General features: G+C 50.9%; 7 protein-coding genes across 7 annotated transcripts; 5 read left to right on the top strand and 2 right to left on the bottom strand.

Moving 5' to 3' along the window:
* Positions 1-257: 257 nt before the first annotated feature.
* On the top strand, positions 258-5,724 carry N7447_008351 (putative gelsolin repeat protein; the record flags this gene model as incomplete). Its single annotated transcript, XM_057232613.1, has 3 exons — positions 258-414; positions 503-5,414; positions 5,469-5,724. The coding sequence occupies 3 exons, from the start codon at positions 258-260 to the stop codon at positions 5,722-5,724; spliced, it is 5,325 nt and encodes a 1,774-aa protein (XP_057082155.1).
* A 373-nt stretch (positions 5,725-6,097) lies between these two features.
* Positions 6,098-7,834, top strand: N7447_008350 (D-arabinono-1,4-lactone oxidase; the record flags this gene model as incomplete). Its single annotated transcript, XM_057232612.1, has 1 exon — positions 6,098-7,834. One exon carries the CDS (start codon positions 6,098-6,100, stop codon positions 7,832-7,834), a length of 1,737 nt encoding a protein of 578 aa, XP_057082154.1.
* A 1,869-nt stretch (positions 7,835-9,703) lies between these two features.
* On the top strand, positions 9,704-10,894 carry N7447_008349 (Zn(II)2Cys6 transcription factor domain-containing protein; the record flags this gene model as incomplete). The annotated part of the gene is made up of 3 exons (XM_057232611.1): positions 9,704-9,895; positions 9,944-10,041; positions 10,108-10,894. 3 exons carry the CDS (start codon positions 9,704-9,706, stop codon positions 10,892-10,894), a joined length of 1,077 nt encoding a protein of 358 aa, XP_057082153.1.
* Positions 10,895-12,697: 1,803 nt separating this feature from the next.
* Positions 12,698-12,883, bottom strand: N7447_008348 (uncharacterized protein; the record flags this gene model as incomplete). The annotated part of the gene is made up of 1 exon (XM_057232610.1): positions 12,698-12,883. One exon carries the CDS (start codon positions 12,881-12,883, stop codon positions 12,698-12,700), a length of 186 nt encoding a protein of 61 aa, XP_057082152.1.
* Positions 12,884-15,120: 2,237 nt separating this feature from the next.
* N7447_008347 (cation-translocating P-type ATPase) lies at positions 15,121-18,459 on the top strand (the record flags this gene model as incomplete). Its single annotated transcript, XM_057232609.1, has 3 exons — positions 15,121-15,366; positions 15,443-15,708; positions 15,786-18,459. 3 exons carry the CDS (start codon positions 15,121-15,123, stop codon positions 18,457-18,459), a joined length of 3,186 nt encoding a protein of 1,061 aa, XP_057082151.1.
* A 971-nt stretch (positions 18,460-19,430) lies between these two features.
* Positions 19,431-23,529, top strand: N7447_008346 (Disease resistance protein; the record flags this gene model as incomplete). The annotated part of the gene is made up of 3 exons (XM_057232608.1): positions 19,431-20,389; positions 20,461-21,158; positions 21,206-23,529. The coding sequence occupies 3 exons, from the start codon at positions 19,431-19,433 to the stop codon at positions 23,527-23,529; spliced, it is 3,981 nt and encodes a 1,326-aa protein (XP_057082150.1).
* Positions 23,530-24,563: 1,034 nt separating this feature from the next.
* On the bottom strand, positions 24,564-26,956 carry N7447_008345 (J domain-containing protein; the record flags this gene model as incomplete). Its single annotated transcript, XM_057232607.1, has 6 exons — positions 24,564-24,718; positions 24,778-25,716; positions 25,769-26,426; positions 26,495-26,721; positions 26,787-26,871; positions 26,927-26,956. The coding sequence occupies 6 exons, from the start codon at positions 26,954-26,956 to the stop codon at positions 24,564-24,566; spliced, it is 2,094 nt and encodes a 697-aa protein (XP_057082149.1).
* Between the last annotated feature and the right edge of the window lie 301 nt (positions 26,957-27,257).

Below are 27,257 nucleotides of genomic sequence, written 5' to 3'. Positions count from 1 at the left end.
CAAACAAACAAGGTGGTATCTAGATATTAGAGAGAGCGAGAGAAAATAGTATAGTATATGCTGTAGTATAGTATAGTAAACAGAAATAGAAATAGATTAAAATGATTTAAAAAAAAAAGCGAGGTGTGTGAACCAATGAATTTGTTGATCATCGCAAGTCCCGATTTAATTTAAACAGGGCGGAGAACACAACTCTTCTTCTCTCTCTTTCCCCCTCATTCGTTTCATTCTAGCGTGCATGAACGCCCGTCTAGATCATGACTGTTCCTAACGAGAGTTCCGAGGATGTCACTGATTTCCTTCAGCGCATCCGGGAACTAGGTGAGCGTCGCGACAAGGAAGATGACGAGCGCACCAAGAAACTGGAGGAGGAGATTATGCAGGGGCGGAAAGAAAGGCAAGCCCGAAGAGCTGGTACGCACTCTTCCCCTTGATGCAGACAACGTCTGCGGTCATAGCCTTTGCTGCACAATGTGCTGATACCGGATGACTCAAAAAACAGAGCGTGCACGATCACTGGCCCTTACCGACGATTCATCTGTCCTTAATGTCGCGCGGCTGAGCACTTCATCAACCAGTCCTCGGTCCATCGACCCCCCGGAACACCTCGAGCCAACACTGCAAACCCCGCAAACAACAGGACCTGAGCCTTCGACCTCGAGCGCCGGGGATTCGAGTCAAGAGACGGAGGTTTCTGACAAGCGGCGCGGATCGGTGCCGGATCTTGGAATGGATTCTCCCTCGCGGACACGGCCCCCCTTGTCCCGCAGCCGGGCGGGGACTTTGTCGTGGCAGCAACGCCCGTCCTCACGGGATTTCGGCATGTCACCCTCGACATCCCCAACTCGCTCCCCAACACGCGCAAGCCACTTGAGAAATTTGTCTACGGCCTCGGATGAGAATACACTATCTCGACTCCAATTTGGGTTCCCGAGGCCCTCCAAGGAGGCTCCTGTGCTCCCTCCATCCCCGGATCACGGGGCTGGATCGTTATCATACGGTGGGAAGGAGGAACAGACAGATAGCCACACAGATGTGGGCGCGGGACATCAGGAGCCGGAAGTGGAAGAATCAAGTACTGAACTAGATAAACTTGAGGCAGTAGAAGAGAGGTCATTGTCGCCTCCGAGAACCGGGTCTCGCGATAGCAACATGAGCCATCGCTTCTCGGTATCGTCGGTTTCAGCCACTGGGCTGGGGTCACCAGTGCACCTGACAGAGACTCCGAAGCTCGAGCCTCGACAGAATGATTCCTTTGAGGAATCCGTGCCGTCTCCAACCCAACGGCGTATGTCACCAGAGCGAAGCCGGTCGACCTCGCCCACCAAGGGTCTGGGAGGCTTTGTTCAGAGTGCTATGATGAGAAGATCAGATAGTGTGTCAAAAAGGTGGAGTGCGCAAATCCCACAGGGACTTGGGCGGTCAAATTCCATTGTGTCAAATCGCAGCAGTGTGGCAGGTCCAAGTTTGAGTGAAACCCCTCCACCTCTTGGGCGAGTTGCGCGTGAACCTTCAACTCTCCTGCGACCAGGCTCCAGCCACAGTGAGGCACACACCGAAACAACCGAACGACCAACCACTGCAAACGATAGAGACAGTGTGAATTTTGATAGCCCAGGAAAATCATTCCGACCTTCTCACTCGCGTTCTGCTAGCTCTGCTACCGCAGACGGCAGTGAAAGTTCGTTTGTCTCGAAAACTATGGACCCCAGGCGCTGGAGCCCCAACAAGGCTTCTTGGTTGGAAAGTGCCCTTAACCGACCGGAGCTACCACGACAAACGTCCAGACCACCGTCACAGCCCAACTGGGCCAAAGATCGACAGTCGCGAGGTAGCGTGGATTTGGGAAGAGCCAACAATTTTAAGGAAGTCACTCCTCTCGGTTTGATGCGAACACCCCCGCCAGGAACTCAAACCAAACTACCTGGCTCTGGTCCATCACTTCCTACAAGTCCTATTAAGGATGGTGCTCCTGAGTCTCCATTAGGATTCCCTCTGAAGAAAGTTGGTGTTCCATCACTTCCCACAAGCCCTGTTAAGGATGTTGTCCCCGAGTCTCCATTGGGATTCCCTCTGAAGAAAGTTGGTGCCTCTGGTCCATCGCTTCCTACTAGCCCCACCAAGGATGCTGTTTCTGAGTCTCCATCTGGGTTCCCCCTCAAAAAGCCAAGCGTCTCAGGTTCATCACTCCACAGGAACTCTGTCACGGAGCCTCCGGTGGAATTCCCACTCAAGCGGCCCAGTGTCTCTGGTCCCTCGGTTCCTGGAAGCCTTGCCAAGGAGACCGTTCCTGAATCTCCGGAGTTCTCCAAGAGACCCAGCATTTCTAGTTCCTCGATACCTGGAACCCCTGAAGCCAAACTGAAGGAGATAGCGCCAGTATCTCCGTTGGTTTTCGGTAGCCCTGGTGCCAAACAAACACAAGAGGAAACCCCAGCTTCTCCAACGCCCGTGGAAGAGGCCCTCGATGCCCTATCAGGCGGCGCACCGGCGGAGAAACCTAAGACTGGCTCTCCCGCTGAAGTGGAGAGTGAATCGCAAGAACTACCGGCACCTGAAGAGTCTGAGGTCACCGCTGAGTCTCAATCGACTCCCATTCGCAGGGCCCCGCCCGACTCGTTAAGCCCCAAACCAAACTTCTCCGTCTCGACTTCCTCGCGCGGGCCCATTTCACCCAAGCCAAAGCCACAATCTCCTGTGGTGGACTTCCGAGCAAACCTACGGAAACGAGAAGTCGTGAAAGATAACGGGGACAACAAAGAACCAGAATTCAAAAATGTATTTGGGCGCCTCAAAAAGACCGAAACTCGCAACTACGTCGCACCTGACGAACTCAAGGGCAATATCCTACGAGGCAAAGCTGCCTTGAACAACACCGGCGGCCCAAAAAAGACCGAGCGAGTCGATGAATTTAGGAAGAGCCTGGTGTCCCGCAAAGATGAAATGAAAGCCGGCGGAGGCTCCATTAGACGGAATACCGCTGGAGAGCAGGATGCGCCAAAACCGGCCGAGGTCGTACCAGAAGCAATTGCTATGCGACAGAATATGACGCGGGCTAATAGCATCAAGCAACCACTTGTGGACGAGCCGATGTCGCCTGCTAAAAGCTTGGGTTCTCGACTTTCGCAGGACAGACCGGCATTGTCATCCCCGAGTTCATCTTTCAAAGGCACTAGTCCATCGCGAGTTTTCCAGGAACAACAACCATTGTCGCCATCTAATGCCAAGGATGAGCCGGGCTGGCCCTTGAAAGACACGAGTTCCTCGCGAGCATCTCAAGAATCGCAGCCATTGTCACCTTTCCCTGCTGATGATCCCATTGATGAGCCAGAGGAAACAATCCCGGCGGCGAGCGACTACAAGCAAACTCCCAAGCTAGTATCTTCACCAAGCCATGAGGAAACCCGCGAAGTCGTGGCACCAATCGAGCCCAGCGTAGTGAAGATGCAGGAGCCTTCAGTCAAGACGCTTCGGCCAGTTCGTCAATGGCCACCGGCACCTGCTGCAGAGGCTACTGTGACTCCGAGTCCGGCAGCTAAAAGCAAATTGGCAGGTCGAATCAACCCTGCGCTAGCTGGCCTGCTTTCTCGTGGCGCGCCTGTCGGCGACGGACTGAAGAAGCAGCTGCCAACCCCTGTTACAGCCCAGAGTGAGCCTACTTCGCCCGCTGCGCCTCTCACACACGCCACAAAGGGTCGTGCCAGAGGCCCAAAGAGACGACCCCCCCAGACCATTGATGTCTCGACCCCATCCCCTCGGGATGATACTATGGAGGTTGGTGCCATTTCATCCTCTGAAGCCACCCCGTCACAGACTCCTATAATCCCCGTTGAATCCTTGGAGATCGATTCGGAGCACCTGTCGCAGCCTGATGAAGACCCAGTTCCTGACATCCAAGACTCCCGTTCAGACAGCCCAGTCACCGAGCAACTTCCGGAGGTGACCACTCCTCCCCAGGACACCCTCGAACGCGATACGCCTCGAAGCGGACTCCCGCAAGCACTTCAGACCCGTTCCCTAACAACGGACTTCAACATTTTCCCCTCCCCTAATCTTGGGGCGACACCCAGGGACCCCGTAAGCCCTGGAGAGGTGAGTCCATCTAGCGCACCACCCGTCCCACCGAAGTCCGATTCGCCCACCTTCCCCTTGCCTGTAACACCAACGCCACAATGGGGCCAGCAAAACCGGGTTGCGTCCTCATCGCCATCTCCTCTCCGAACGAGTTACAATGAGAACCAGATGGATTCGCGTATGAGTCAGCAGAAGAGCATCCCCTCAGTCGGTGTTACCGTCGAGTCAGCACGCAGTTCCGTCTCACAGCCCATGAGCCATCCCTCCCCGCCAGTGCCCCCTAAAGACGGTAATGTGATGCTTCACAAGCCCACCGATCCGCGCAGACTTTCAAGAAAGATGTCTGCCCCATCACTGGTTGCGCAAGCTAGTGAGGCACGCGAGGTTATTGCGGGCTTCTTCAAGACATTCCCCAACGCTCGAAACAGGATGGACATTGATCCGCAGCTGATGCTGATGCGTAAACCGGACGATGTCAAGATCAGAACCGTGAAGCTCCAGATCTGGGAGCTCACCGGTGATGGGAGGCGTCAGGAACTTCCTTCCCACCAGGAGTACATTCTATACCAAGGCAGCATGTATCTCTGCGTGCACATATTCGAGACTGGACGAAGCAGCACTTCGGAGGTATACCTCTGGCGTGGTGACGATGTCCCTGAATCCTCGGTGGAGGATGAACAGCCGTTCGCGCGCAAAGTCGCTCGCGAGAATAGCTCCAAGTTGCAAGTCATTCGACAAGGGAATGAACCCAAACGGTTCATCCAAGCCCTCGGCGGCATTATGATCACGCGGCGTGGATCCAGCTCTCGCCACAATTCCTCGGCTCTCTACATGCTTTGCGGCCGGAAACACTTGGGCGAGATGACCTTCGATGAGGTGGATTACTCGCTGCGCAATCTCTGCTCTGGTTTCCCTTACGTTGTCTCAGCCCCCTTTGGCAAGCTCTACCTCTGGAAGGGCAAAGGCAGTGGCCCCGAAGAAACCGGTGCAGCCCGACTTATCGGCATGGACCTTGGCCTGACCGGAGAGTTTGAAGAAGTCACCGAGGGTGAAGAGCCCGAAGATTTCTTCGACATTTTCGCAGGCCCCAGGGAGGCCGCGCCGCAAATGTGTCAAGATCACTGGCAACTCAAGCCGAAGTACAACCACTTCCGCACGCGACTCCTCCGGGTCGACCACGAACCAAACCAGCCAACTCGGTTCTGGAATCTCCGCCGTCCGGGCTCAGGTTCACCGGTGGTCAAGGCCAACGATTGCATTCAGGAAATCGAGCCATTCTGCTATCGAGACATCACCGACAAAGACGTTTACGTTCTGGACACCTTCTTTGAGATCTACGTGTAAGTACTACCTTCTCAAAACGTCCTACATTCGACTGAGACTAATTTCCACAGTATTATCGGCGATCAAGCCTCGCAGAAGTCTGCCGAGTTCGCCTCGGCAGTGGTCTTCGCGCACGAGTATGGTATCCTCGCCACTTCCCTCCAGGACCGACCATTTATTCCCAAAAGTTACGTGGCCCTTGGCGGCGTCTCCGACCGCTGCCAAAGCGCATTCCGAAAATGGAACCCGCGCACTCAGCATGCGCCTTTCGTGTTCTCCCTCGATGTTGTTATTGAGGCGATTCGATCTCCAGAGGAGAATGAGTGAGATGTGTTTTCTTGTATGTGATTTTTTTTTAAGGGCTTCTGCTTTTGAATTTGTGCATGTTTATGTACAGAGCATTTCGGAATCCTTTGTACTTGTGCCATATTGCCATAGAGGGAACTGGAGCATCTGGGGATGTAGAGTGGATTTCGCATTTTGAGGGTGTATTTAGGCATATTCAATTCAAGTTTCATAAGTTTTATTCTTATCTTTTTATAAATCACATGAAATATCGGACATTTAGGGTAATTTAGGGTAGTATAGAAGATTACGGGAACGGAGGACGGAGATAAAAAAATAATCATCCGATGGATGTCGCCATCTGGTTGAATTTCTCCCTTTCTTCTCTCCCCAATGGCAATGTAAAAAGCAAGCCATGGACCCCTCCATTCTTCGTGAGCTCTCGAAGCTCGATCCCGCGGTACCGTTCCGCTCATCAACCGATCATCTACATCATACATGGGCCAAGACATTTTTCTCCCGCCCAGAGTTGTACATCCGCCCACAAACTATTCCAGAAATCCAACAACTGGTAACTCTCGCCCGTCGCTGTCGCCGTCGCATCGTAACAGTCGGTAGCGGCCACTCGCCCTCCGATTTAACCTGCACCTCATCCTGGCTCGTCAACCTCGACGACTTCAATCGCATCCTCCACGTTGACCCGTCAACCGGCTCCGTAACCGTCGAAGCAGGCATCCGATTACGGGATCTGGGCGCAGAACTGGAGAAACATGGTCTGACACTCGAAAACCTGGGCAGCATCGACAGCCAGTCCATAGCAGGCGTCATCGCCACCGGTACCCACGGCAGCTCCCTACGCCACGGCCTGGTATCGGAATGCATCGAATCGCTAGGCCTGGTCCTCGCCAATGGCCAGTTGGTCCGCTGTAGCGCGACAAACAACCCGGACCTGTTCCGCGCGGGCCTGGTATCGCTCGGAGCGCTCGGAATCGTCGTCGAGGTCACCTTCAAGGCAGCGCACACATTCAAAATCGCCTGGCGCCAGGAGCGCTATGCCCTATCTCGCGTGCTGGACGAATGGTTCACCGGTCTGTGGACTAAGCATGAGTTCGTGCGTGTTTGGTGGCTGCCGTATGAGAAAAGCGCTATTGTCTGGCGCGCTGATAAAACAGATCTCCCACTGCGCGCGCCCCCGAAAAGCTTCTACGGTGACTCCCTAGGCTACCACATCTACCATAATCTCCTCGCGCTGTCTTCATACTTCCCGCGCATCCTGCCCTGGGTCGAATGGTTCGTCTTTGGTATGCAGTACGGCTTCCGCGCTGGATCGACCATCACCGAGGCCGTTGAGCCCGCCCGAGAGGGATTATTGATGAACTGTCTGTATTCGCAGTTTGTGAACGAATGGGCTCTCCCGCTGGAAAAGGGACCCGAGACTATCGGTCGGCTTTCCGCCTGGTTGAATGGCGACACTGAAACCGCGCGCATCCCCTTCTCACCCAAGGGCCTGTATGTACACTGTCCGGTCGAAGTGCGAGTCTCCGATACCTCACTGAACACCAGACCCCGCCCATTCCTGGACCCGACGTGTCCCGACGGCCCGACGCTCTACCTCAATGCAACGCTTTACCGTCCATACCTCCGCGACCCGCCGTGCAGAGAACGCTACTACGAAGCCTTTGAATGGCTGATGCGGGAGATGGGCGCGAAGCCGCACTGGGCGAAGAATTTCAACACATTAAGCCCGAACGAGCTGGGAACATCGTACGGGTCCGACATGGAGTCGTGGATGAAAGTACGTTCAGAAGTCGACCCGGACGGGATGTTCGTGGGCGAATGGCATCGGCGTCACCTGCCCCTGGAACTCGGGCAGGGGAGTGAAACACCCGACGAGAAACTGCCTCTCCTCGAGCGCGAGCAAGAACGTCGCAAGGTGGATATTAGCGGCGTTGGGGATGGCGTTGAATGGGTAGGGGATCGCCGATGGCAGGTTCAGGTTCGGGCTCGACCCTCGTTTGATACGTTGGATATGGCGAAGAGCGCGTGCCCGTTACCGCCAGATCACTCTCCTAGTACGGCGACCAGCGAGGAGAGCTTTGATTTGCTTGCCAGGGGTGAAGCGAGCATCTTGCTCCCCGATGGACCGGGGTGAGAAGAGGAATCAGGCGAAAGCAAACAATATTTTGCATTTTGCGAGAGTCCTGATTCTTCCGTTGCTTTTGCATCTGCTGATCTGTCGGTGACTGTGACTAGTCCACTTCAGAGCTGTGTCGGTTCTTATCATTGGCTCTACAAGCTAATTTGATTCCCGCGTCACTTTTGCGTTTCGTTTTCGTTTCCCCTTTTTTGTTCCAAGCAATTTAGGGTTGGTCACTTGGGCAAATCTGACATCCGAGGATGTTCGGGCTTCGAATTCTTTCCCAATTTGCATAGACATAGATCTAGTAGATCCCCTCTGATATTACATATTGCATTTTCCCACCTACTTCTACCCATTTGCTTTTTTCTCCATTTGCCAAGGCAGAGAAATTTGATGGCCTCGTGGTCTCTACTTGTTGGAATCTGTCGGTGAACGAGTGAACTGCATATTCGATGCAGGTGCTCGTAACTCCTTTCCATAGGGTGATCTTTGTCTGCTTTCATTGCTTTTGAAAATATGCATCCAGCAATCAATATTCGATAATCCATTCCTTGTACGGCCAATTTACATGAAATTCATATCTTGTGGAATCGGGGAGAACGAATAACACAGTGTCCGTGTCTCTATCCATATTCCATGTTCCCTGTCTCGCAGCTGAGCGACCTTCAAGTCCATGTACGGACTCGATAAAACATTGAATATCTATTGCACAGGTTTATATTCATGTTCATTGCATTCGGTCTCGACTCGGTGGCAAACCCGGGATTCAGGATTGATCTGTTTAGAGGATATGGGAATTGGGAAAGGAAGAAGTACAGTCAAGTGCATGTCAGTGACACATATGGTATTGCAGGAGCTGAGCACTGCATAGGTACGGTATACACAGACATATGTGTACACACTGCCACACATGTAAACAGGAAGATCAATGCAAAGATCTAGCCTAGACAACTGTTCGGATTAGGGCTGCGTAGAGATCTGATGCCGGTACGAGAATGCAGGCAGTACCAGGGTATAATGTCAGGGTATAAAATATACGAGAAGTTGATCTAAGAGTAGAAGAGTAGAAGAGTAGAAGAGGAAAAGAGAGCCTTGATACCAAGGGGGTATCAACCCCGCTTATCAAAGGACTATTGTCTCTCCTTAAATCTCTCACCTCTTTTTCTTTTAAACGCCTGTTAAATGTCTAGTGTTCTCTGGCATATCACGTTGTACCACGTTTCGGTGCAGCTAACAAGGATGTCCTTTTCACCGACTTGTCTTTTTATCTCGCATTGACCTCTGCAGTAATTGGACTCGCAGAATCTTCGGAGTTGACCTTTTCCAATATCCAGGCACGTGTGGAGGGTTCCCTCTGACGTGCAGAGTGTCAGCATTCGAAGAGGGGAAAATCGTGTGACAAGAACGTTGCTGGGCTTTGATCTTTTCTGCCCAATGACTAGGCTGATCTACCCTCACGGCTCGGACCGTGTCATTGTACTGATCTCTAGGTACCTAAATAGTCGCCTAAGTGCCGCTGCCTATGTGCCTACATGGCCTGCATGCCTACATGTCTACCTGCCTACCTGCCTAGGATCTACCACATGCCATCCTCGTCACCCTTGAAACCTCTCCACGTCACAGTGGGCTCTGCGGGGGGACTTTAATGATATTGACGTTTGGCCCTGGCGGCTGAAAGCTTTCATATCATCCCCACCTGCTCGATTTCTTTCTTTCTTTTTTCTGTTTTTCTTTTTTACGGCCAAAGCCCTGTCCCTCTCTATCCTCCTAACTCTTGCTCTGTCTCTCTTCCTTCTTTCTCCACCCTTCCTACTCTTGCATTGAAATATCTACCTCCCTTGCGTGCTAGCTAGTGGAGTTTTCAATATGATACAATCAACCATGTCGTGGCAGCCAAAGCTTCGCCCCAAGGGCTTCCCGCATAGCATTGACGACTTTGCGGCGGTGGCTTCATTGTCGGAGCTGGAGCATCGGGCCCGGACTGGCGAAGACAAGCGCGACCAGCGCGTCTTCCGAGTCAAGCGTAAACATGTGCTGAAAGCCTGTGATCGCTGTCGCGTGAAGAAGACCAAGGTATGTCGAACATAGCATGCGAAAAACAATTTAACTAACCCACTGCAGTGTGATGGGAAACAGCCTTGCAACCGCTGCTCGGTATACAACCACCCATGTCTATTCCGTGAACGGAAAGCCACTCAGACCAAAGTATATTCTCGAGGGTGAGTACATACCCAGAATCTCCAACTACGCATATCCTCAGAAGCTCATAGACATACTACACACAGATTCGTCGAGATGCTCGAATCTCACCACTCCCTCGTCGTAAAAGCCCTCCAGAAGCTCTACAAATTATGCATCAACAACGAAGGCTTCCCGGGCGATGCCCTCGCAGAAGCCCCAGACGGACACCCCCTAACACACGCAATCCTCGACCGTCTAGGCCTAATCAAACAAGCCGAAGAAAACGCAGACGAGCCAGACGAAGACTCCGAGGATCTGCGCTACTTACGACTGCTATCAACCTCCACCGAATGCAGCGTCACAGCAGAACCCTCCCCAGAACCAACAACACCCCCAGAACCATCCCCAACAATCTCCCGTCCACCACCAGTCCAAACTCCCATATCCGTCCCCAGCCGGACAACAGCAAGCTGGCAATGGGATCTCCAGCCCGTCCACCAGACGAGCTACAGCTACCCAGACGCAGGGTACCACGATTTAATGGCGCTGCGGCAACGGTCGTCCATGAGCGCACCGGATATGGGCCCTGATATCCCACCCCATGTCGATATGCCCGTGTCTTCTGGACTACCGCATCATTCTCAACATGCCCACCACGAACCGCCGTTCCCGTATGTTCTAGATGGATGTTGTGATACCGGCACACCCCAGCAGGACGTGAAGCCCGTGTTGATGAGGTTACCGTCCGGTCTTATGGCGGAGTCTCATACGCATCCCCACCATCTTGCGGGAGATATTTCTGCGGAGATGATGGGTGAGTTCCATTTCCAGGCGCATGACTCGTCGTTTTATCCTGGGTTTACACCCAATTGGAATTTTCCTTCGGGGTGAATTTGGTATCATATGATGGGAATTGTTTCTCGTTTTTGGGAGATATATGGTCTTTTCGGGTTGGGGTTTTGGTGTAAGCTGTTGAGCAGCTTTTTTTTTCATTTCACTTCTTATTTATATTTCTTAGCATTTGGCTTTCTCTTCTCAGAGTCATTATGACTTCCTTCTTCGACTCTCTTTTTTCTAGCCATTCTTTCTATACCCCCTCACTTCTAAATTTGGATACCGCCACCGGAGCATGGGGCACGACATCCACGCAGGATTATAAGATTGGAAGATGTCTGGCACATTGAGTCCTAATCCTTCTTCGCCTGTTCTTTTCTTCTGCTTCTCGGGTTCAGCCAGGTCTTTCTTTGGATCGTCATCATTGATCTTGGATTTGGATTTCCTTTGGCTCTGGTATCTAGTTTGAAAGAGTATCGCCCTACCAATTTAGGTACTAGTTCTTATACCTTGCTTTCTCTTTTCTTAGCGTTTTGGGTAGACCCTGTTTTTGTATAAAGAGGTTAGAGGCTTACAATCAGATACAGATTTAACATGGTATTACATATAATACCAGCAGCTAAATCCCATAGATATTCTACTTGAAACGGCCAGCCGTACTTCACGTGAATAGATTCTAACAATACAAAATCACAAGAAAGAATATTATGTACACGGTAACATCCCATCCCAACTGACCTACAAAAGATAACACAAGAAAACCCGACTGCCTCACACCAGATCTGGATCTCGCACCAGGTCATACAGTAGTACGATACATGCGCGACCTGACACAGATTCATCCGGCATCAACCCAGGGAAGAAAAGGAGGTCTGGAAAGGGTTAGGAGTGTGTAGACCAGATTATATCAAACGAGATCGGGTTGTACATTGTAGATCATAGCAAGTATAGCAAGTGCGTGTGTCGTCTTGCTTGTTCAGGTTGAGGGCTGGTTGGGGAGGACTGGGGTGGGGAGGGTCGTTTGTGGAACTTGAAGACTTGCGCTTCGGTGGTTGCTAGGGTTGTTTGTGTACCCTGTGTGTACTTCGGTGGATGTACTGGGATCTATGCAGATGTAGAAATAGATGTAGATGATATATGTATATATCTGGGGATGTGTGATGCAGGACAGGGAATAACATGGCATATTGCATATACGTTCCATGTTGAATGATGTATGCTATTTCCTCATTCTTAGAAGCTACGTATTTTGTGTATTTTTGAGGTTTTGTAATTCCCCAAGTCTATCACCGAGGTTCCCTAATTAGGAAGGTGCGTCTAAATGGTACATAGGGTATCGACACTCCATCTATATGACACAGACTAATACAATACATATACATGAATATATAAACACGGGTTGCAAGAACTTGAGAAAGAGAAATAGAGGAATACAGAAGTTTGTGTAGCTTAGCTGTGTTCGTGGGCTAGGGAGTAAATAGAAGTCCAATAATCACTCTTCTATCGGTCCTTTCAAGGTCTTTTCTAAGGTCTTTTAGAACATAATCGCTAACTACCCCCTAATATTGTTAGCAGAACACTCTTGATACGAGCTGCTTCTAGGCCTTCAAGAGACAATATATAAGTATAAAGTTTCATGACAGCTGGCTAACTCTCTGCCGACGAAAAACCCAGTGGGCGCGATGGACCCAAAACCCAAAACCCGTCGTACTCTTTCCTTCATCTACGGATTCTTGAGCCTAATACCTTTCCACAAAGTTCACGTCTTAATAGTCGACTAGAGAGATCTTGACGTCTTTCGATACTCGCTACAGCTCATCCACGTCATTCAGAGAATCCAAATTACGCTCCGGTTGTGTTTTAGGTCGTCCAACAAGCAAAGGCAACACAGAGGATTTCCACAGGATAGTCTTCGCTGGAGATTGCAGTTGCCACAAGCAATCCAATCGACAAAACAGCAACGGCGGCCGGGAGAATTACTGACTGGCGAGAGCCTCCTTTTGGATATTGTTCTTTCACACCAGTACAGCACGCATTCAATGACATCGTTCATGTATGACACAACGCCGAGGTTGAAAGTGTGTACCTGAGTGTATGAGGGAAGCTCATTGCACAAATCTGCGATCATCGGGTTCTGAATCCCAAGAGCCTGTGTGATGTTCTTGCTGTACCATTTCTGGGCAAGCGAGTGAACGTGGCCGTTTGCCCGCTTTGCTGAGCTTCATAGCTAGATTCGTGGGGAACTTGGAGCCCGCCAGGTCCTGTGTAGCTGCAGTTGACGGGGGCTTTGTTGAAGGGAGACAACAAATGAGGAACTCTCATGCAGGTCTGCTTGGTCTGGGATGTGACGTTCTCACATCGACTACAGATACGGATACTCGCAATACTACTCAGTGCTACACACCGGTTTAAGGGGCGTACTTGTCTTAAACAGCCCGCCTAATATTGCAAGCTGCATAGCTGGAACCTCTTGGGGCAATTTTTGCGATGGACCAAAGCAGCTCTAGCGAGCCCTAGGGGCCACGACTCGCTTAATCGAACACTTGTATATCGTAAAGTGGGGTGGAAACCTGATACCGATTCCATTTCAACTGACTCGGGCAAGCAGAGACTGTTACGAGTACAGTTGCCTTCACGATTGTGATAATAATGGAGATGACTGCGTTGGGTGAAATGAGTATTGCCAACGAGCGTAAGGAGTTCCATCCAAATAGGCCAAGAAGCCAATCAAAATAGCTATGCAGACTAGGCCCATGATCCAAGCTCTGATGTCCCAGGCCCAGGAGCCACTCCAGTTGAAAGACTTTGTCTTGGCTTCTGCTGGTAGATTGGAAGCACATGAAGAACCTTTCGGTCTAGCTGAATCGTAGTGTTATGGGCACTCTTCGGGCCAAGTAGGTAGATGACTCTCTATAGCCCTTGGAGAAGTTTCTCCCGTCACTGTTCCTTGAATTGAATATTCAGTGTGATCGAGGTTTGATGGGGTACTAATGGTGGAATAGAGGTGAGACATAATAATGTTGGACTTTGTGCCTGCTGAAATTAGAGTAGACTACCTTGACAAAGGCGGCTTGGAAATTAATAGAGGGCACCGGGCGGATTATAAGCTTGAACAGATCCCTCCTGGGGCCGCCTCTAAAGGCGGGGGCAACAGCGGTTGAAGAAAAATCACCTTGATACTTTTCTCTTGGTCTCTCTTCTTGCTGAACAACTTCTCTGTGGAGTTCAGTGAGCCCAATCTTGAATAGGTTACTGAGGGCATGCTCTTTGAAGTGTTGTTATGTGTGTGATCTACAGTCTTTACATAGCAACACATACTACCAAGTACAGTGTAAGTTTGTCTAAGAATTCAAAAATATACCCTCTATAATACTCCACATGGAGCCAAAGATATCATAAGCTAGGTCAAACACCTTTGACATGTGGAAAGTGGCGCATTCTAGAAATCTGCTCATGTTATTCCTGCGGATGATTGGCTAAAGGGACTATAATACACGTTCCAGATCTTATTTCGAACCAATCTTAAAATAACTGTTGAGTAATCACTGCATCGCGAGAGTCAGAATGATCTAGCCCATTGCCCAGAAGAGTAACGAGTTCGTAGAAGTCGGATTACTTTTAACCCCCGCTTCTTCCGCCTGATTGCCAAGAGATTGGCGCCAAACCTTGGCGCCAAGAATAGCTAGCTCTTCCCTGCACGGATTTGTGCCACTTTCACGAGAGTGCTTTGGTGTCGTCTAATTGTTTAGTCAGAATATTCAGGCCAAGAAAGAACTATCATCTTTGCTCGCGTGACAAGATAAGCTCATCGTCTACGTGAAAACGCTAAAGCTTAGAATATTCCGCAATGCCCCGAAGCTTGGCAATGCTGCGCTTGCAGCTACTATATGTAGCAATACTTGGCAACATCGGACCCAGTATTACTATCAATGGATAGCCCCCAGATTCGTCTATCAAACACGAGGCGACCGGCCCAATATCTTGGCACCAAGACCAAATCCATTCTCTTCCAATGATCCGTACAACGTGCCCGGGTGCCCAGGGATTAAATCTTGGAACCCTGGGCCAAGACTATAATCTGGGGCAGCCATACTAAGTGTCTCATAACAGAGTCTGAGCTACTTTCATCCCCGCTACTTTCCTCCCCGCTACTTTCCTCCCCACACAGAGAGCTACTTTCTGTTCAACTATTCAGCAAGTGATTGCCCCGACAGAAGTTCAGACGGGCAAACAGCTCGGTAGTTACCACAGAAAGTTATATTCTCACCAGAGAACAATCTCCAATGCCAGACGAGAAGCAAGGCATCCCCCCCGACTCCGGGTCGGGTGGTAGTCCACTGAGCCAGCCGGCTCATACGCTTACTTTTGAAGCTGTGATCAGAGAACTCGGTACTGGGCTGGATGAGGGTCTTGCCCCTGATGAAGCGAGTCGTCGTCTGCAGCAATATGGTCCCAATAAACTGGATGAAGGCGAAGGCGTATCGGTGATCAAGATTTTGGTGCGCCAGGTGGCCAACGCAATGATGCTAGTAAGTACCCACTGTCTCGTGTTAATCCGCGAAACTCCTTCAAAGCTCTCCGAATCTAATACATTGTTTCTTGTAGGTATTGATTCTCGCAATGGCAGTCAGTTTCGGAATTCAGTCATGGATTGAGGGCGGAGTAATCTGCGCTGTCATTGTCTTGAATATCATCGTTGGATTCTTCCAGGAATACGCCGCGGAAAAAACAATGGAGTCGTTGCATTCACTGTCGTCCCCGACCGGCACGGTCTCGAGAGGTGGACAGACATTCTCGGTGCCGTCGGCAGACATCGTGCCAGGTGACATGGTCGAGCTTAGGACGGGTGATACCGTTCCAGCGGATATTCGGTGAGTTTCCTATCATGATCCAACCTGCGATTTCGAAGCCTTTGGGGCAGTTGTTGGAATTTACTGACACATATCAGCCTGGTTGAAGCAGTCAATTTTGAAACCGATGAGGCTCTCCTGACTGGCGAGTCTCTTCCCGTCCAGAAGGAATGCGACTTGACGTTCAAAGATGATACTGGCCCTGGAGATCGCCTTAATATTGCCTACAGCTCTAGTACCGTCACTCGTGGTCGTGGACGTGGTGTGGTTATCAGCACAGGCATGTACACTGAAATCGGATCGATTGCCCTCGCCTTGCGGGGCAGTGGTAACAAGCGTCGCCCGGTTAAGCGTGGTCCCAACGGTGAGACCAAGAAGCGTTGGTACGTCCAGGCCTGGAGTCTCACCTCGGCGGACGCCGTGGGTCGATTCCTCGGTGTTAATGTCGGAACGCCTTTGCAGAGGAAGCTCTCAAAGCTGGCCTGTTTACTATTTGGAATTGCCGTTATCTTTGCCATTATTTGTATGGCTGCAAATTCATTCAGTAGCAACACCGAAGTCATCATGTACGCCGTCGCAACTGGTATCAGTATGATTCCAGCGTGCCTAGTGGTCGTGCTTACCATCACTATGGCAGTGGGTACTAAACGCATGGTCGAACGCAACGTGATTGTTCGCAAATTGGACTCGCTGGAGGCGCTCGGTGCGGTCACTGATATCTGCTCCGATAAAACCGGTACATTAACTCAGGGCAAGATGGTTGTTCAAAAGGCATGGATTCCGTCTCGAGGAACGTACTCCGTTGGCCCATCCAACGAGCCTTTTAATCCTACCGTTGGAAATGTCACCTTCACTCCGGTACCTCCTTCGCAATTGAATCATGAGGAGGAGGGTGCCGCTACGGACAACATAGAAGGCCTGGTCTCGGGAAACCGCCAGCTTGAAGACTTTCTGGACGTCGCCTCAATGGCTAATCTCTCTCACGTGTACAAGTCCGAGGAGGGCGAATGGAACGCGCGCGGTGAACCCACAGAAATTGCCATTCATGTGTTTGCATCGAGGTTCAACTGGAACCGCGACCGCTGGACTAAGGGTCAGGGTACGGTCAAAGGCCAGGGTACCGTGTGGCACCAACAGGCTGAATTCCCATTCGACTCAACCGTGAAGAAAATGTCTGTGATTTTCAGCAAAATAACCCAACAAGAGACACGGACAATGGTGTTCACCAAGGGTGCTGTCGAGCGCATCATAGATTCATGCACCTCTGTCATCTGGGACCAAGATTCATCTACGCCCGTGCCAATGACCAACGACCACCGCGAAAAGATCCTCCAGAACATGGAGGAACTCGCCAAACTAGGACTCCGAGTCTTGGCTCTGGCCCATCGACCATACACTGCCAAAACACAATTGCTCGAAGACGCCGACCTGAATCGCGAAGATATAGAGAATGATCTGTGCTTCCTAGGACTGATCGGCTTGTATGATCCTCCACGTCCCGAGACGGCCGGCTCAATCCAGGCCTGCTACCGCGCTGGTATTGTTGTCCACATGGTGACTGGCGATCACCCTGGCACTGCCAAAGCCATTGCTCAGCAAGTAGGAATCCTTCCTATTAATTTCGATGCAGTGGCGGCTGATGTCGCGGACGCTATGGTCATGACTGCTGGGCAATTCGATAAACTCACCGATGAGCAGGTAGATTTGCTTCCGACTCTGCCTTTGGTCATTGCACGCTGTGCTCCGCAGACTAAGGTGCGTATGATTGACGCCCTTCATCGCCGTGGCCGCTTTGCAGCTATGACTGGAGACGGAGTGAATGATTCTCCTTCGCTTAAACATGCCGACGTTGGTATCGCTATGGGACAGGCAGGTTCGGACGTGGCGAAAGATGCATCAGATATCATCCTCACAGATGACAATTTTGCCTCGATTCTCAATGCCGTCGAAGAAGGCCGTCGTATCTTTGATAATATTCAAAAATTCGTGCTTCACCTGTTGTCAGAGAACATCGCTCAGGCCTGCACCCTACTTATCGGATTAGCTTTCAAAGACGCCGATAATCAATCCGTCTTCCCTCTCTCGCCGGTCGAAATTCTCTGGATTATTATGATTACATCAGGCATGCCCGACATGGGCCTCGGAATGGAGGTGGCTGCGTCTGACATCATGAAACGTCCCCCCCAGAGCAAGCAAGGCATTTTCACCTGGGAGGTGATCATCGACATTCTGGTGTATGGTATGTGGACCGCAGCACTCTGCCTAGCAGCATTCTCTATCCGCATGTGGGGATTTGGCGACGGCAATCTAGCCCGCGGCTGTAACCAGGCGTGGTCCAAAGATATCAAAGATTGCGAACTAGTCTTCAAAGCACGTGCGACGACGTTCGTGTGCTTGACCTGGTTTGCGCTGTTCCTGGCTTGGGAAATGGTCAATCTGCGCCGGTCGTTCTTCCGCATGCAACCGAAATCCAAGAAATACTTTACGCAGTGGATATACGACGTCTGGCGGAACAAGTTCCTTTTCTGGTCCATTATGGCCGGATGGATCACCATGTTCCCTATTCTCTATATCCCTGTCTTGAATGACGTCGTCTTCAAACATAAGCCTATCACCTGGGAATGGGGCATCGTGGCGGTCGAAGCTGTTCTGTTCTTCATTGGCGTCGAAGCCTGGAAATGGGCCAAGCGAGTTTTCTTCCGTCGTAGGGCCAGAAACCATCCGGCGCTGAGTACGTTAGGAGGTCAGGTGGACGCCCCGGAGCGCCCCTAACGAATGCTTTCCCTGGTCTGTCATCGAACGGGTCGGGGAACAATTCACTTGGAAACAAAGTCGCTAGAAGAATTGGAAGATGGGAATTGTGAGGATGTGGAAGAGGCACAGAGGAAGTACGGAGGAGGCGGGGAGTAGCAGAGAGTAGACATGGAGCAAGCATGGAGGGATGGGGGAAGCATGGAGGGATGGGGGAAGCACGGAGGGATGGGGGAAGCACGGAGGGATGGGGGAAGCACGGAGGGATGGGGGAAGCACGGAGGACTTGAAATGGATTGTGGAAGTTTGGGCTTATGCATTGGCTTATTGAGGATTGTGTTGCCCTGGGAGGCACTTTCTCACCGAAGGTATACATATAGCAAGAGCATATTCGGCAAGTCAATAATACATGTAGTTGATCGATCAAGTTCTATTGCTGGCCGACTACGGGGCGAGAGGTGAGAGGATGGGGCAAAAGAGTACAATCATTAGTAAAATGCTTTTCTTCTCTCGGTCTCGGATCTATTCTGTTTACCATGTTGGTTTTCAGAATATAGTGCATAGCACATCAATCTCTACTATTTTCGGCTTCCCTGAATATACCATCCCACTAACAACTTGGGTTCGTCCTTCACTAGAGATCGTCAACGTGTCTTGCCCCTCTAAGGCCCTATATGAACGGAAGAATGACTAGAGTGATATATGGAGTTGGTTATCCTCGCCTTGTGACTCGTGTTCGTGTCTAGTTGGTCGATCATTCCCTAGTACGCACTATGTTAGCGCTTAGGTGCTGCGCCTCGGCCCGGGTGCTGGGGGATAATCGCGAGGTTTTGCGCTCGCGCTCCAGGTTTCTTGCTAGGGCCCTCACTTATCTTGGATAGTATATCACTTTACGGAGTACGACTGCCATGGTTTCGACGCCGACGACCAGGAACCTACGATCCTTGGCCTGAAACCTCCCTTGACGAAGTGCGCCGACCGTGCAGCCAAAAATGTCGCTGAATTATTTGAGCCGCGATTCCTACCGGGTGGGATGGATTTGTCCGTTGGAGGTGGAACAGATTGCGGCAATGGAGATGCTAGACGAGGAGCACCAACCTCTTCCGCAACCAAGCGGGGACACAAACGTTTACAACCTCGGCAGCATCAATAACCATAACGTTGTCATCGCTGGTCTTCCTCAGGCGGGGAACTGTCTCGCCGCTACTGTCGTCACCCAAATGAGAATGACATTCCCAAACCTCAAATATGTCCTGCTGGTTGGGATTGGGGGTGGCGTGCCGATAAAGACCGAGTGTGGAATGATCCGTCTAGGGCATGTGGTCGTTAGTGACCCGACTGGTGTACACTCTGGAGCAGTACAGTACGATCACGGAAAGGCGAAGGGGGGTCACTTTGAGCGCAAAGGTTTCCTCGCACCCCCGCCAACAGCCCTTCTTAACGCTGCGCGAGAAGTGGCTGTCCGACGCCAACGGATGGGTTATGATCCAATTTGGAAGAATCTGGAGCGAATCCAAACCAGCAGTCGATCACTTCGTCGCTTTAAGTTCCCTGGAGCCGCGGATGACCATCTCTACCCTTCAGACTATACACATAAGCAGCAAGGGATATCATGTGAAGATGGTGGATGTGACCCGAGGCAGCGTATCAAGCGGCCAACGGATAAGGAAGATGACTCCTTTATTGTTATCCACCGAGGAACAATAGCATCGGGGGAGTTAGTGATAAAGGATGCTGGGTTAAGAGATGATCTGGCGCAGGCGCACGGGGTGCTATGCTTCGAAATGGAGGCAGCAGGAGCCCTGACCGATTTCCCTTGTATGGTGATTCGAGGTATCTCCGACTATTGCGACTCGCATAAGAACGACCAGTGGCATGGTTACGCTGCAGCGGTGGCAGCCGCTTATGCACGGCAGTTGTTTTTCCACATGGCCATTGAAGAGGTGCAACGGTAAATATGTCGCGGTCCTATTATGGAGAAGCCACGAATACATGTGTATATGTCATTAATGCATTACTTAGAAATCCGAATTCAACACCTACTACCTTTGAGCTCCCGCTTGATTTGTCCGAGATATCCGAAGTGACACGGTTCGTCGCACGGGAAGATTCGCTCAAGAGAATGCAAGAGATCCTCGACACAACTGTTGGACGCCGTACTGCTATCGTGCATGGGCTAGGTGGTATTGGCAAAACGCAGCTAGCCATCGCCTATATGAAACAAAATCGGTCTCATTATTCGGCGACAATATGGCTAAATGCAAGAGATGAAACAGCGTTAAAGCAAAGCTTTGCTCGCATGGCTGAGTGGATTGTACGCCACCACCCGTCTGCTACATACATTGCAGTTGCTTTGGGGGGCCGAGACCTAGATGAGACAGTGAAAGCGGTCAAACGATGGTTAGACGAGCCGACGAACGATCGCTGGTTGCTCGTCTATGATAACTATGATAATCCCTTATTAGGCAACCATACGGGGAAGGGCCTAAGCTCTGCTTCCTTTGTTGGGGCAGATACCAACGGCGATGACTACGAAGACCTTACAAAGGCCTTTAATCTTCAGAAGTTCCTCCCCGAGACCGATCATGGTGCCATTATTGTGACCACGCGGTCCTCTATGGTAAAGCTAGGCCAGAGACTGCACTTACGCAAGCTAGAGGATATCAATGATAGCCTCGACGTCCTGGCTTCTGTCTCTGGCCGTGAGGATCTAAGACAAGGTGAGTGTCGAACATATGGTCCGATGTCAAGTACTAATATCAAGCAGACCCCGCAGCCACTAATCTTGCAAGGCAGCTCGATGGACTTCCTCTCGCCCTCGCGACAGCGGGCGCATATTTAGAGCAGGTGTCAATAAGCTGCACTGAGTACCTTCAGCTGTACCGAGAATCATGGCAGCGATTACATGAAGATACGCCACAGCTGGGGGCATACGATCAAACGCTATACTCAGCTTGGAATCTCTCGTATCGATACATTCAGCAGCAGAGCCCAATTGCGGCAATGCTTCTCCGACAATGGGCCTATTTCGCTAATGAAGACCTATGGTACGAGCTGCTAGAAGATAGCGGCCTGGAGAAGCCAGAATGGCTGAGCGCACTGACAGAGAGCAAGCTCACATTTCATGCAAGCTTAAGACTTTTGTGCAGCCACGGGCTCGTTGAAGCTGATCCGACTACCACACTACAGCGTGTGGAGTCACAAGGGTATAGCGTACACGGCTGCGTTCATTCGTGGATGATTCATGTGCTAAATCAGGGGCTTGATAATAGCCTGGCCTGGATGGCAGTCAAATGTGTAGCGACGCATGTCCCTGGGGAAGACGAGCCCGCATTCTGGCTTATACAACGGCGGCTGATTGCACATGCAGATAGATGTCTGGAGATAATAAGAAATCTAAAAGTGGAAGATAAGGACGTGGGAGTTCTGCATTATTTAGGTCGGCTCTACGCGGATCAAGACCGGCTCCAAGAGGCAGAGGCGATGTACGAACGAGCATTAGAAGGCAAGGAGAAGGCGTGGGGACGAGAACACACGTCGACGCTTGATACCGTCAATAACCTCGGCGGCCTCTACGCGGATCAAGGCCGGCTCCAAGAGGCAGAGACGATGTACGAACGAGCATTAGAAGGCAAGGAGAAGGCGTGGGGACGAGAACACACGTCGACGCTTGATACCGTCAATAACCTCGGTAACCTCTACGCGAATCATGGCCGGCTCCAAGAGGCAGAGGCGATGTACGAACGAGCACTAGAAGGCTACGAGAAGGCGTGGGGACGAGAACACACATCGACGCTTGATACCGTCAATAACCTCGGCATCCTCTACGCGGATCAAGGCCGGCTCCAAGAGGCAGAGGCGATGTACGAACGAGCACTAGAAGGCTACGAGAAGGCGTGGGGACGAGAACACACGTCGACGCTTGATACCGTCCATAACCTCGGTAACCTCTACGTGAATCAAGGCCGGCTCCAAGAGGCAGAGGCGATGTACGAACGAGCATTAGAAGGCAAGGAGAAGGCGTGGGGACGAGAACATACGTCGACGCTTGATACCGTCCATAGCCTCGGCATCCTCTACGTGAATCAAGGCCGGCTCCAAGAGGCAGAGGCGATGTACGAACGAGCATTAGAAGGCAAGGAGAAGGCGTGGGGACGAGAACATACGTCGACGCTTGATACCGTCCATAGCCTCGGCATTCTCTACGCGGATCAAGGCCGGCTCCAAGAGGCAGAGGCGATGTACGAACGAGCATTAGAAGGCAAGGAGAAGGCGTGGGGACGAGAACATACGTCGACGCTCGATATCGTCAATAACCTCGGCATCCTCTACGCGAATCAAGGCCGGCTCCAAGAGGCAGAGACGATGTACGAACGAGCATTAGAAGGCAAGGAGAAGACGTGGGGACGAGAACATACGTCGACACTTGATACCGTCAATAACCTCGGCATCCTCTACGCGGATCAAGGCCGGCTCCAAGAGGCAGAGGCGATGTACGAACGAGCATTAGAAGGCAAGGAGAAGGCGTGGGGACGAGAACATACGTCGACGCTTGATACCGTCAATAACCTCGGCATCCTCTACGCGAATCAAGGCCGGCTCCAAGAGGCAGAGACGATGTACGAACGAGCATTAGAAGGCAAGGAGAAGGCGTGGGGACGAGAACACACGTCGACGCTTGATACCGTCAATAACCTCGGTAACCTCTACGCGAATCATGGCCGGCTCCAAGAGGCAGAGGCGATGTACGGGCGAGCATTAGAAGGCTACGAGAAGGCTTTTGGCGCGACCTCACCTTTCACATACACCCCTGCCTTGAGAATCTTTAGGAATTTTGGCCGTTCATGTGAGAAAAACGGGAAAGTCGACACCGCTCTGCTACATTATCAGCGGGGGCTGGTAGGCACTGAGGCTGTTTGGGGCCAGGATAGCGAACAGTATACCTGGTTTTCAAACAGAATAACCTCTCTGCAGCGTGACACGTCTGAGGTTTCTGACAGAGAAGAGTCAGTTCAAAAGAAAACAAAGAAGCAGGGGACAAGATGGAAGAAAGTGAGAGCGAAGCTCTCCGGTAAATACAAGTCTAATTAAGCCATGCAAAGGATCGAGGCATGTCTCCCATGTGGGTTTTAGTCTATCTCGTTATATACATACAGCCTTTCTTCGCCATGATGCAAAAGCGGAGTAGCATGTTGAAACGTACAGTATAGAAACTGGTACAAAGCATGAAAGATGAATTTGATACTCGAAGTATACCAAAGATAAATTGTAAACACTCTGTCTGACCTCTCAATGCTTGGCAAGAAGCCCATATTTATAGACTTCATACCCTTGTAGACACAAATGATAAAGCCCTCATATGTAAGATAGCAGTTTATGATAGAAACATGAATGGGATAGAGAAATAGAGGGAATAATGGATTCCGCCGGTGGAGGCAGTTTAAACGTAGTCCGAATTGAAATCGTTCCATACAACTTTGATGCAGGTCATATACAGGAATGGGTAACGAAGCTATCAAACTGCATCAAAGCCGCATCTCCATTCCGTAGGAGTTCAAGATCCCTTGCCATGCAAGAATATCTTAGCATAATGAATGAGCTTTAGCGTTGAAGCCATCCCAAGCACGTTAGTTGCTGCGAATTAAGTAGGATTCTCAACATTGCACAGCTAGGGATGCGTTTCTGGAACATATCATGCACTTCCATTGGCCGAAACAGCCATACTTTAAAGAGAATCTTCTCGAACATCTGGGTGTTCTGTAAAGTTACAGTGTTGCAGCGTGTGTATCCACAATTAGAAGAGTTATCCAGGTATAGGTGACGGTAGAGATTATCCACTATCTTGGCAGTTGATTATTGTATGAAAATCGGGAATACCTAGCCTTACATTATCTCATTTCCCAGAGTAATGAGTTCTAGACAGCGAAGCTGAATTACATAGCCATGTCTAACCTTAGAAGTCATAACTACCCGATGAATAAGAGTTTAATTTGACAAACTCTAGAAAACGCCATAGTGGCAACAGTAGGTCTAAGCCCAGGGCAAGGGAAAGGCCAAGGCCAATGTCACACATACACAACACACAAGCTGTGAGTACAATCAAATCAAATGCATGAGAAAGGGAATCAATCCTCGTCTTCGGTCTCTGTGTCGGTGTCGCTGGTATCGCCAGCGTCGCCATCGGTATCACTCTCGCTGGAGTCGTCGGAATCCTTATCCTTAGACTTCTTCTTGGGTGCTTGGCCTGTCTTGATCGCTTGCATTTGGCCGGCGATTGAGTCTGAAAAAAGTGTTAGTAAAAGAAACAAGTAGTTTAGTGAGTAGCGGAGATGGACTTACCCTCGTCTGGCTCGCTGATGTCGTCTTCCTCTTCCACAGCGGCTGCCTTGGCAGGATCGTCAATGTGCAGAGTAATTTGAGCCGTGTTGTCAAGACCCAGGTAGCTGTCACAGATCATGTGGAGGATAAAGGTGAAGTCGCCGACCTGCGGGGGAGCCTGGAACTGCATCTTGAGAGTTTGGACGTTGAAGGTGGGCTTGCCGGCCTCGTCGAAGATCGGCTTGTCAAATGTGGTAAAGGTAAACGGTGGCACGGCCATCTTGCCCTGCTTGCCGTCTGCAAGGAAGATGTTCCAGCGTGGGGAGTGGTCGCGCGCTAGGTACGGTGCGTGGGCAAGAGGCGGCTGGATGGTTTCGATCTTCGTCTCGACCTTCTTTCCGTCCTCCATCTTGGTGGCGCGGTTCTTGGCTGGCTTGCGACCCATCAGGGCTTCCAAGTCGTCCTCGTCGGGGTCGATGTCCTCCAGGTCGAGCGGGTTCACTGGCGGCACGGATGTGCTGCCTGGCGGGATGAAGCGGGCCTTGACTACCAGCTGTACCAGACTGCTGGGTGTGATCACCTTTTCTCCCATAACCTTGAAGAAGATCCGCTCGGGTTGGAGCACGGGGAGTTGCTTGGCAACAGACATAGCGTCTGTGTATTGCTTATCAGAGAGAAGACCAGCACCGACAGTAAGACTGCGTCGTCGAGCCTCTGGCAGTTCCATGTACCTTTGAACGGTGAGGTGCTCCTTGGAGTCTTCGCCCTCTACGGACTTGACAATGGCATCGGTGAAGTTGGGAAGTTGCAGCAGTGGGGATGAGCCCGGGGGCACAGCCTGAATGAGGTTCTGGGAAGTTTTGAAAGCACCAACGATCGGTCCAAGGTTACCAAATGCGAGTGAAATAGCTGTGAAAGCTTCAGTGAGAGCAAGGGCGACAGGAGCCGCTTCATATTTTTCTGCGGAAGTGCTGTTAGTGGTATGTTTCACAACATGGGGGATTTTTCTTACCAGCATCCAGAGAGGCATCGTCAAGATCAATGCGGCCAAGATAAGCCCACAGCAAAGCCAAAGCTTTCCGACGAGAGGAGCTATCCAACTGCTTCAGCGCCGCACGGTCCTTGGCCGTAAGGAACGAGTTATCATCTGCCAGCACCCGCTTCTCGAGTTTGGCCAGACCAGACTCGGCCCGAGCACCCTTGAGCATATCATTGAATTCCTCACCGGAGGACAAAGCGCTGATAATTCCACCTTCAGTAATATCATCCTTGTACTCGCGGAAAATGTTTCCAGCGCTGGCAACAAGGACACGCTCCTTTGTGTAGCGCTGAGATCCATACCACCACTTGCCGACGATATAAGGCAGCAGGACACCCAAAAGGGCACCATAGACCATTAAAACATACTTTCCATTACCGTCCATAACAATGAACTTGGGAAGGGCAATACCGATGCTGAAACTCTGCTTGCCATCGGGGTGGCCAAATTGGAGGTAGTTGTTTCGCACCTCCTCGTCAGTGAGAGCTTTATAAGCCTTGGTGAGTTCTACAAAGCGCTCGTTGAGCGTTTCCATAGTCTCATTCTTGGAGGGATCGGGGCGGATTTTATCAGGGTGGTAGATCAAAGACATGCGCTTGTAGTGTCTGGAGATGGCTTTCTCATCTGCGCTCTGTTTTTCGAGAAATTTAGTCAATTAAAATCCTCTGGGCGTAGTAAGCGAGAAACTAGATAACTTACCCTCGAGACACCCAAAATATCATAAGGGTCATATGCCTTAACCACCGACCTGGAGGTGACAGCAATTAAGTAGACCATCCATGCCATTACGGCATATCCAACGATGACCGTGATAATGCGCTTAATTCGGCGCTCTTTGCGCAGGCGCTTGCGCTTCTGCGCGTCGATAAGGTCCGCATCTTTAGGTTTGAAGTCGGATTTGATGCGGGGAGCGGTATTCTCAAGCTCTGTACATCACATAAAGTGGTTAGAACCTATGAAACACATCTGGTATAGACTTGCCAAAGCTCACCTTTGCTAGGTCGGAGGAGGTTATAGGTGAGAGGGAGAGTGACCAGACCGGTCAAGGTGAGGATGAAGAAGGGGAAGAATTGGCCCTGGAAGCCAAAGTTAGCATTACTGTGTCTTTAGCTGATCAAGCCCCATCCCTACCTGCTCATCATAGGTGTAGTCTGACGACATCCTGCGGCGGGTTCAGGGTACAGACAGCGGTGGCCGCTTGCCGCGGAATTTAAAGATCGTGTTGCACAGGGCTGTTAACAGTAGCCACTTTGGACGGTCGAGAGAACGCGTTTGGATTATCGAAATAAAATAAGAGCCGAATTAGAGCCCAAAAGCCTGGCCCACAAGAAACAAAGGAGTGATGAAAGGAGAATCAATATCGCACTTCCTGATCTGGTGATGACCGTGTCCTCAAGCAGTGACCACTTACCGCCTGCCTTAAGTGGGACTCAATACGTGGCAGTTTCTCTTGAGTCAGGCG

Source organism: Penicillium robsamsonii (genome assembly GCF_028829455.1).
Source record: "Penicillium robsamsonii strain IBT 29466 chromosome Unknown utg000005l_segment0_segment0, whole genome shotgun sequence".
In the NCBI taxonomy this organism is placed as follows: domain Eukaryota; kingdom Fungi; phylum Ascomycota; class Eurotiomycetes; order Eurotiales; family Aspergillaceae; genus Penicillium; species Penicillium robsamsonii.
Note: the sequence above shows the minus strand (reverse complement) of the source record. Positions and strands in the feature narration are given on the sequence as shown.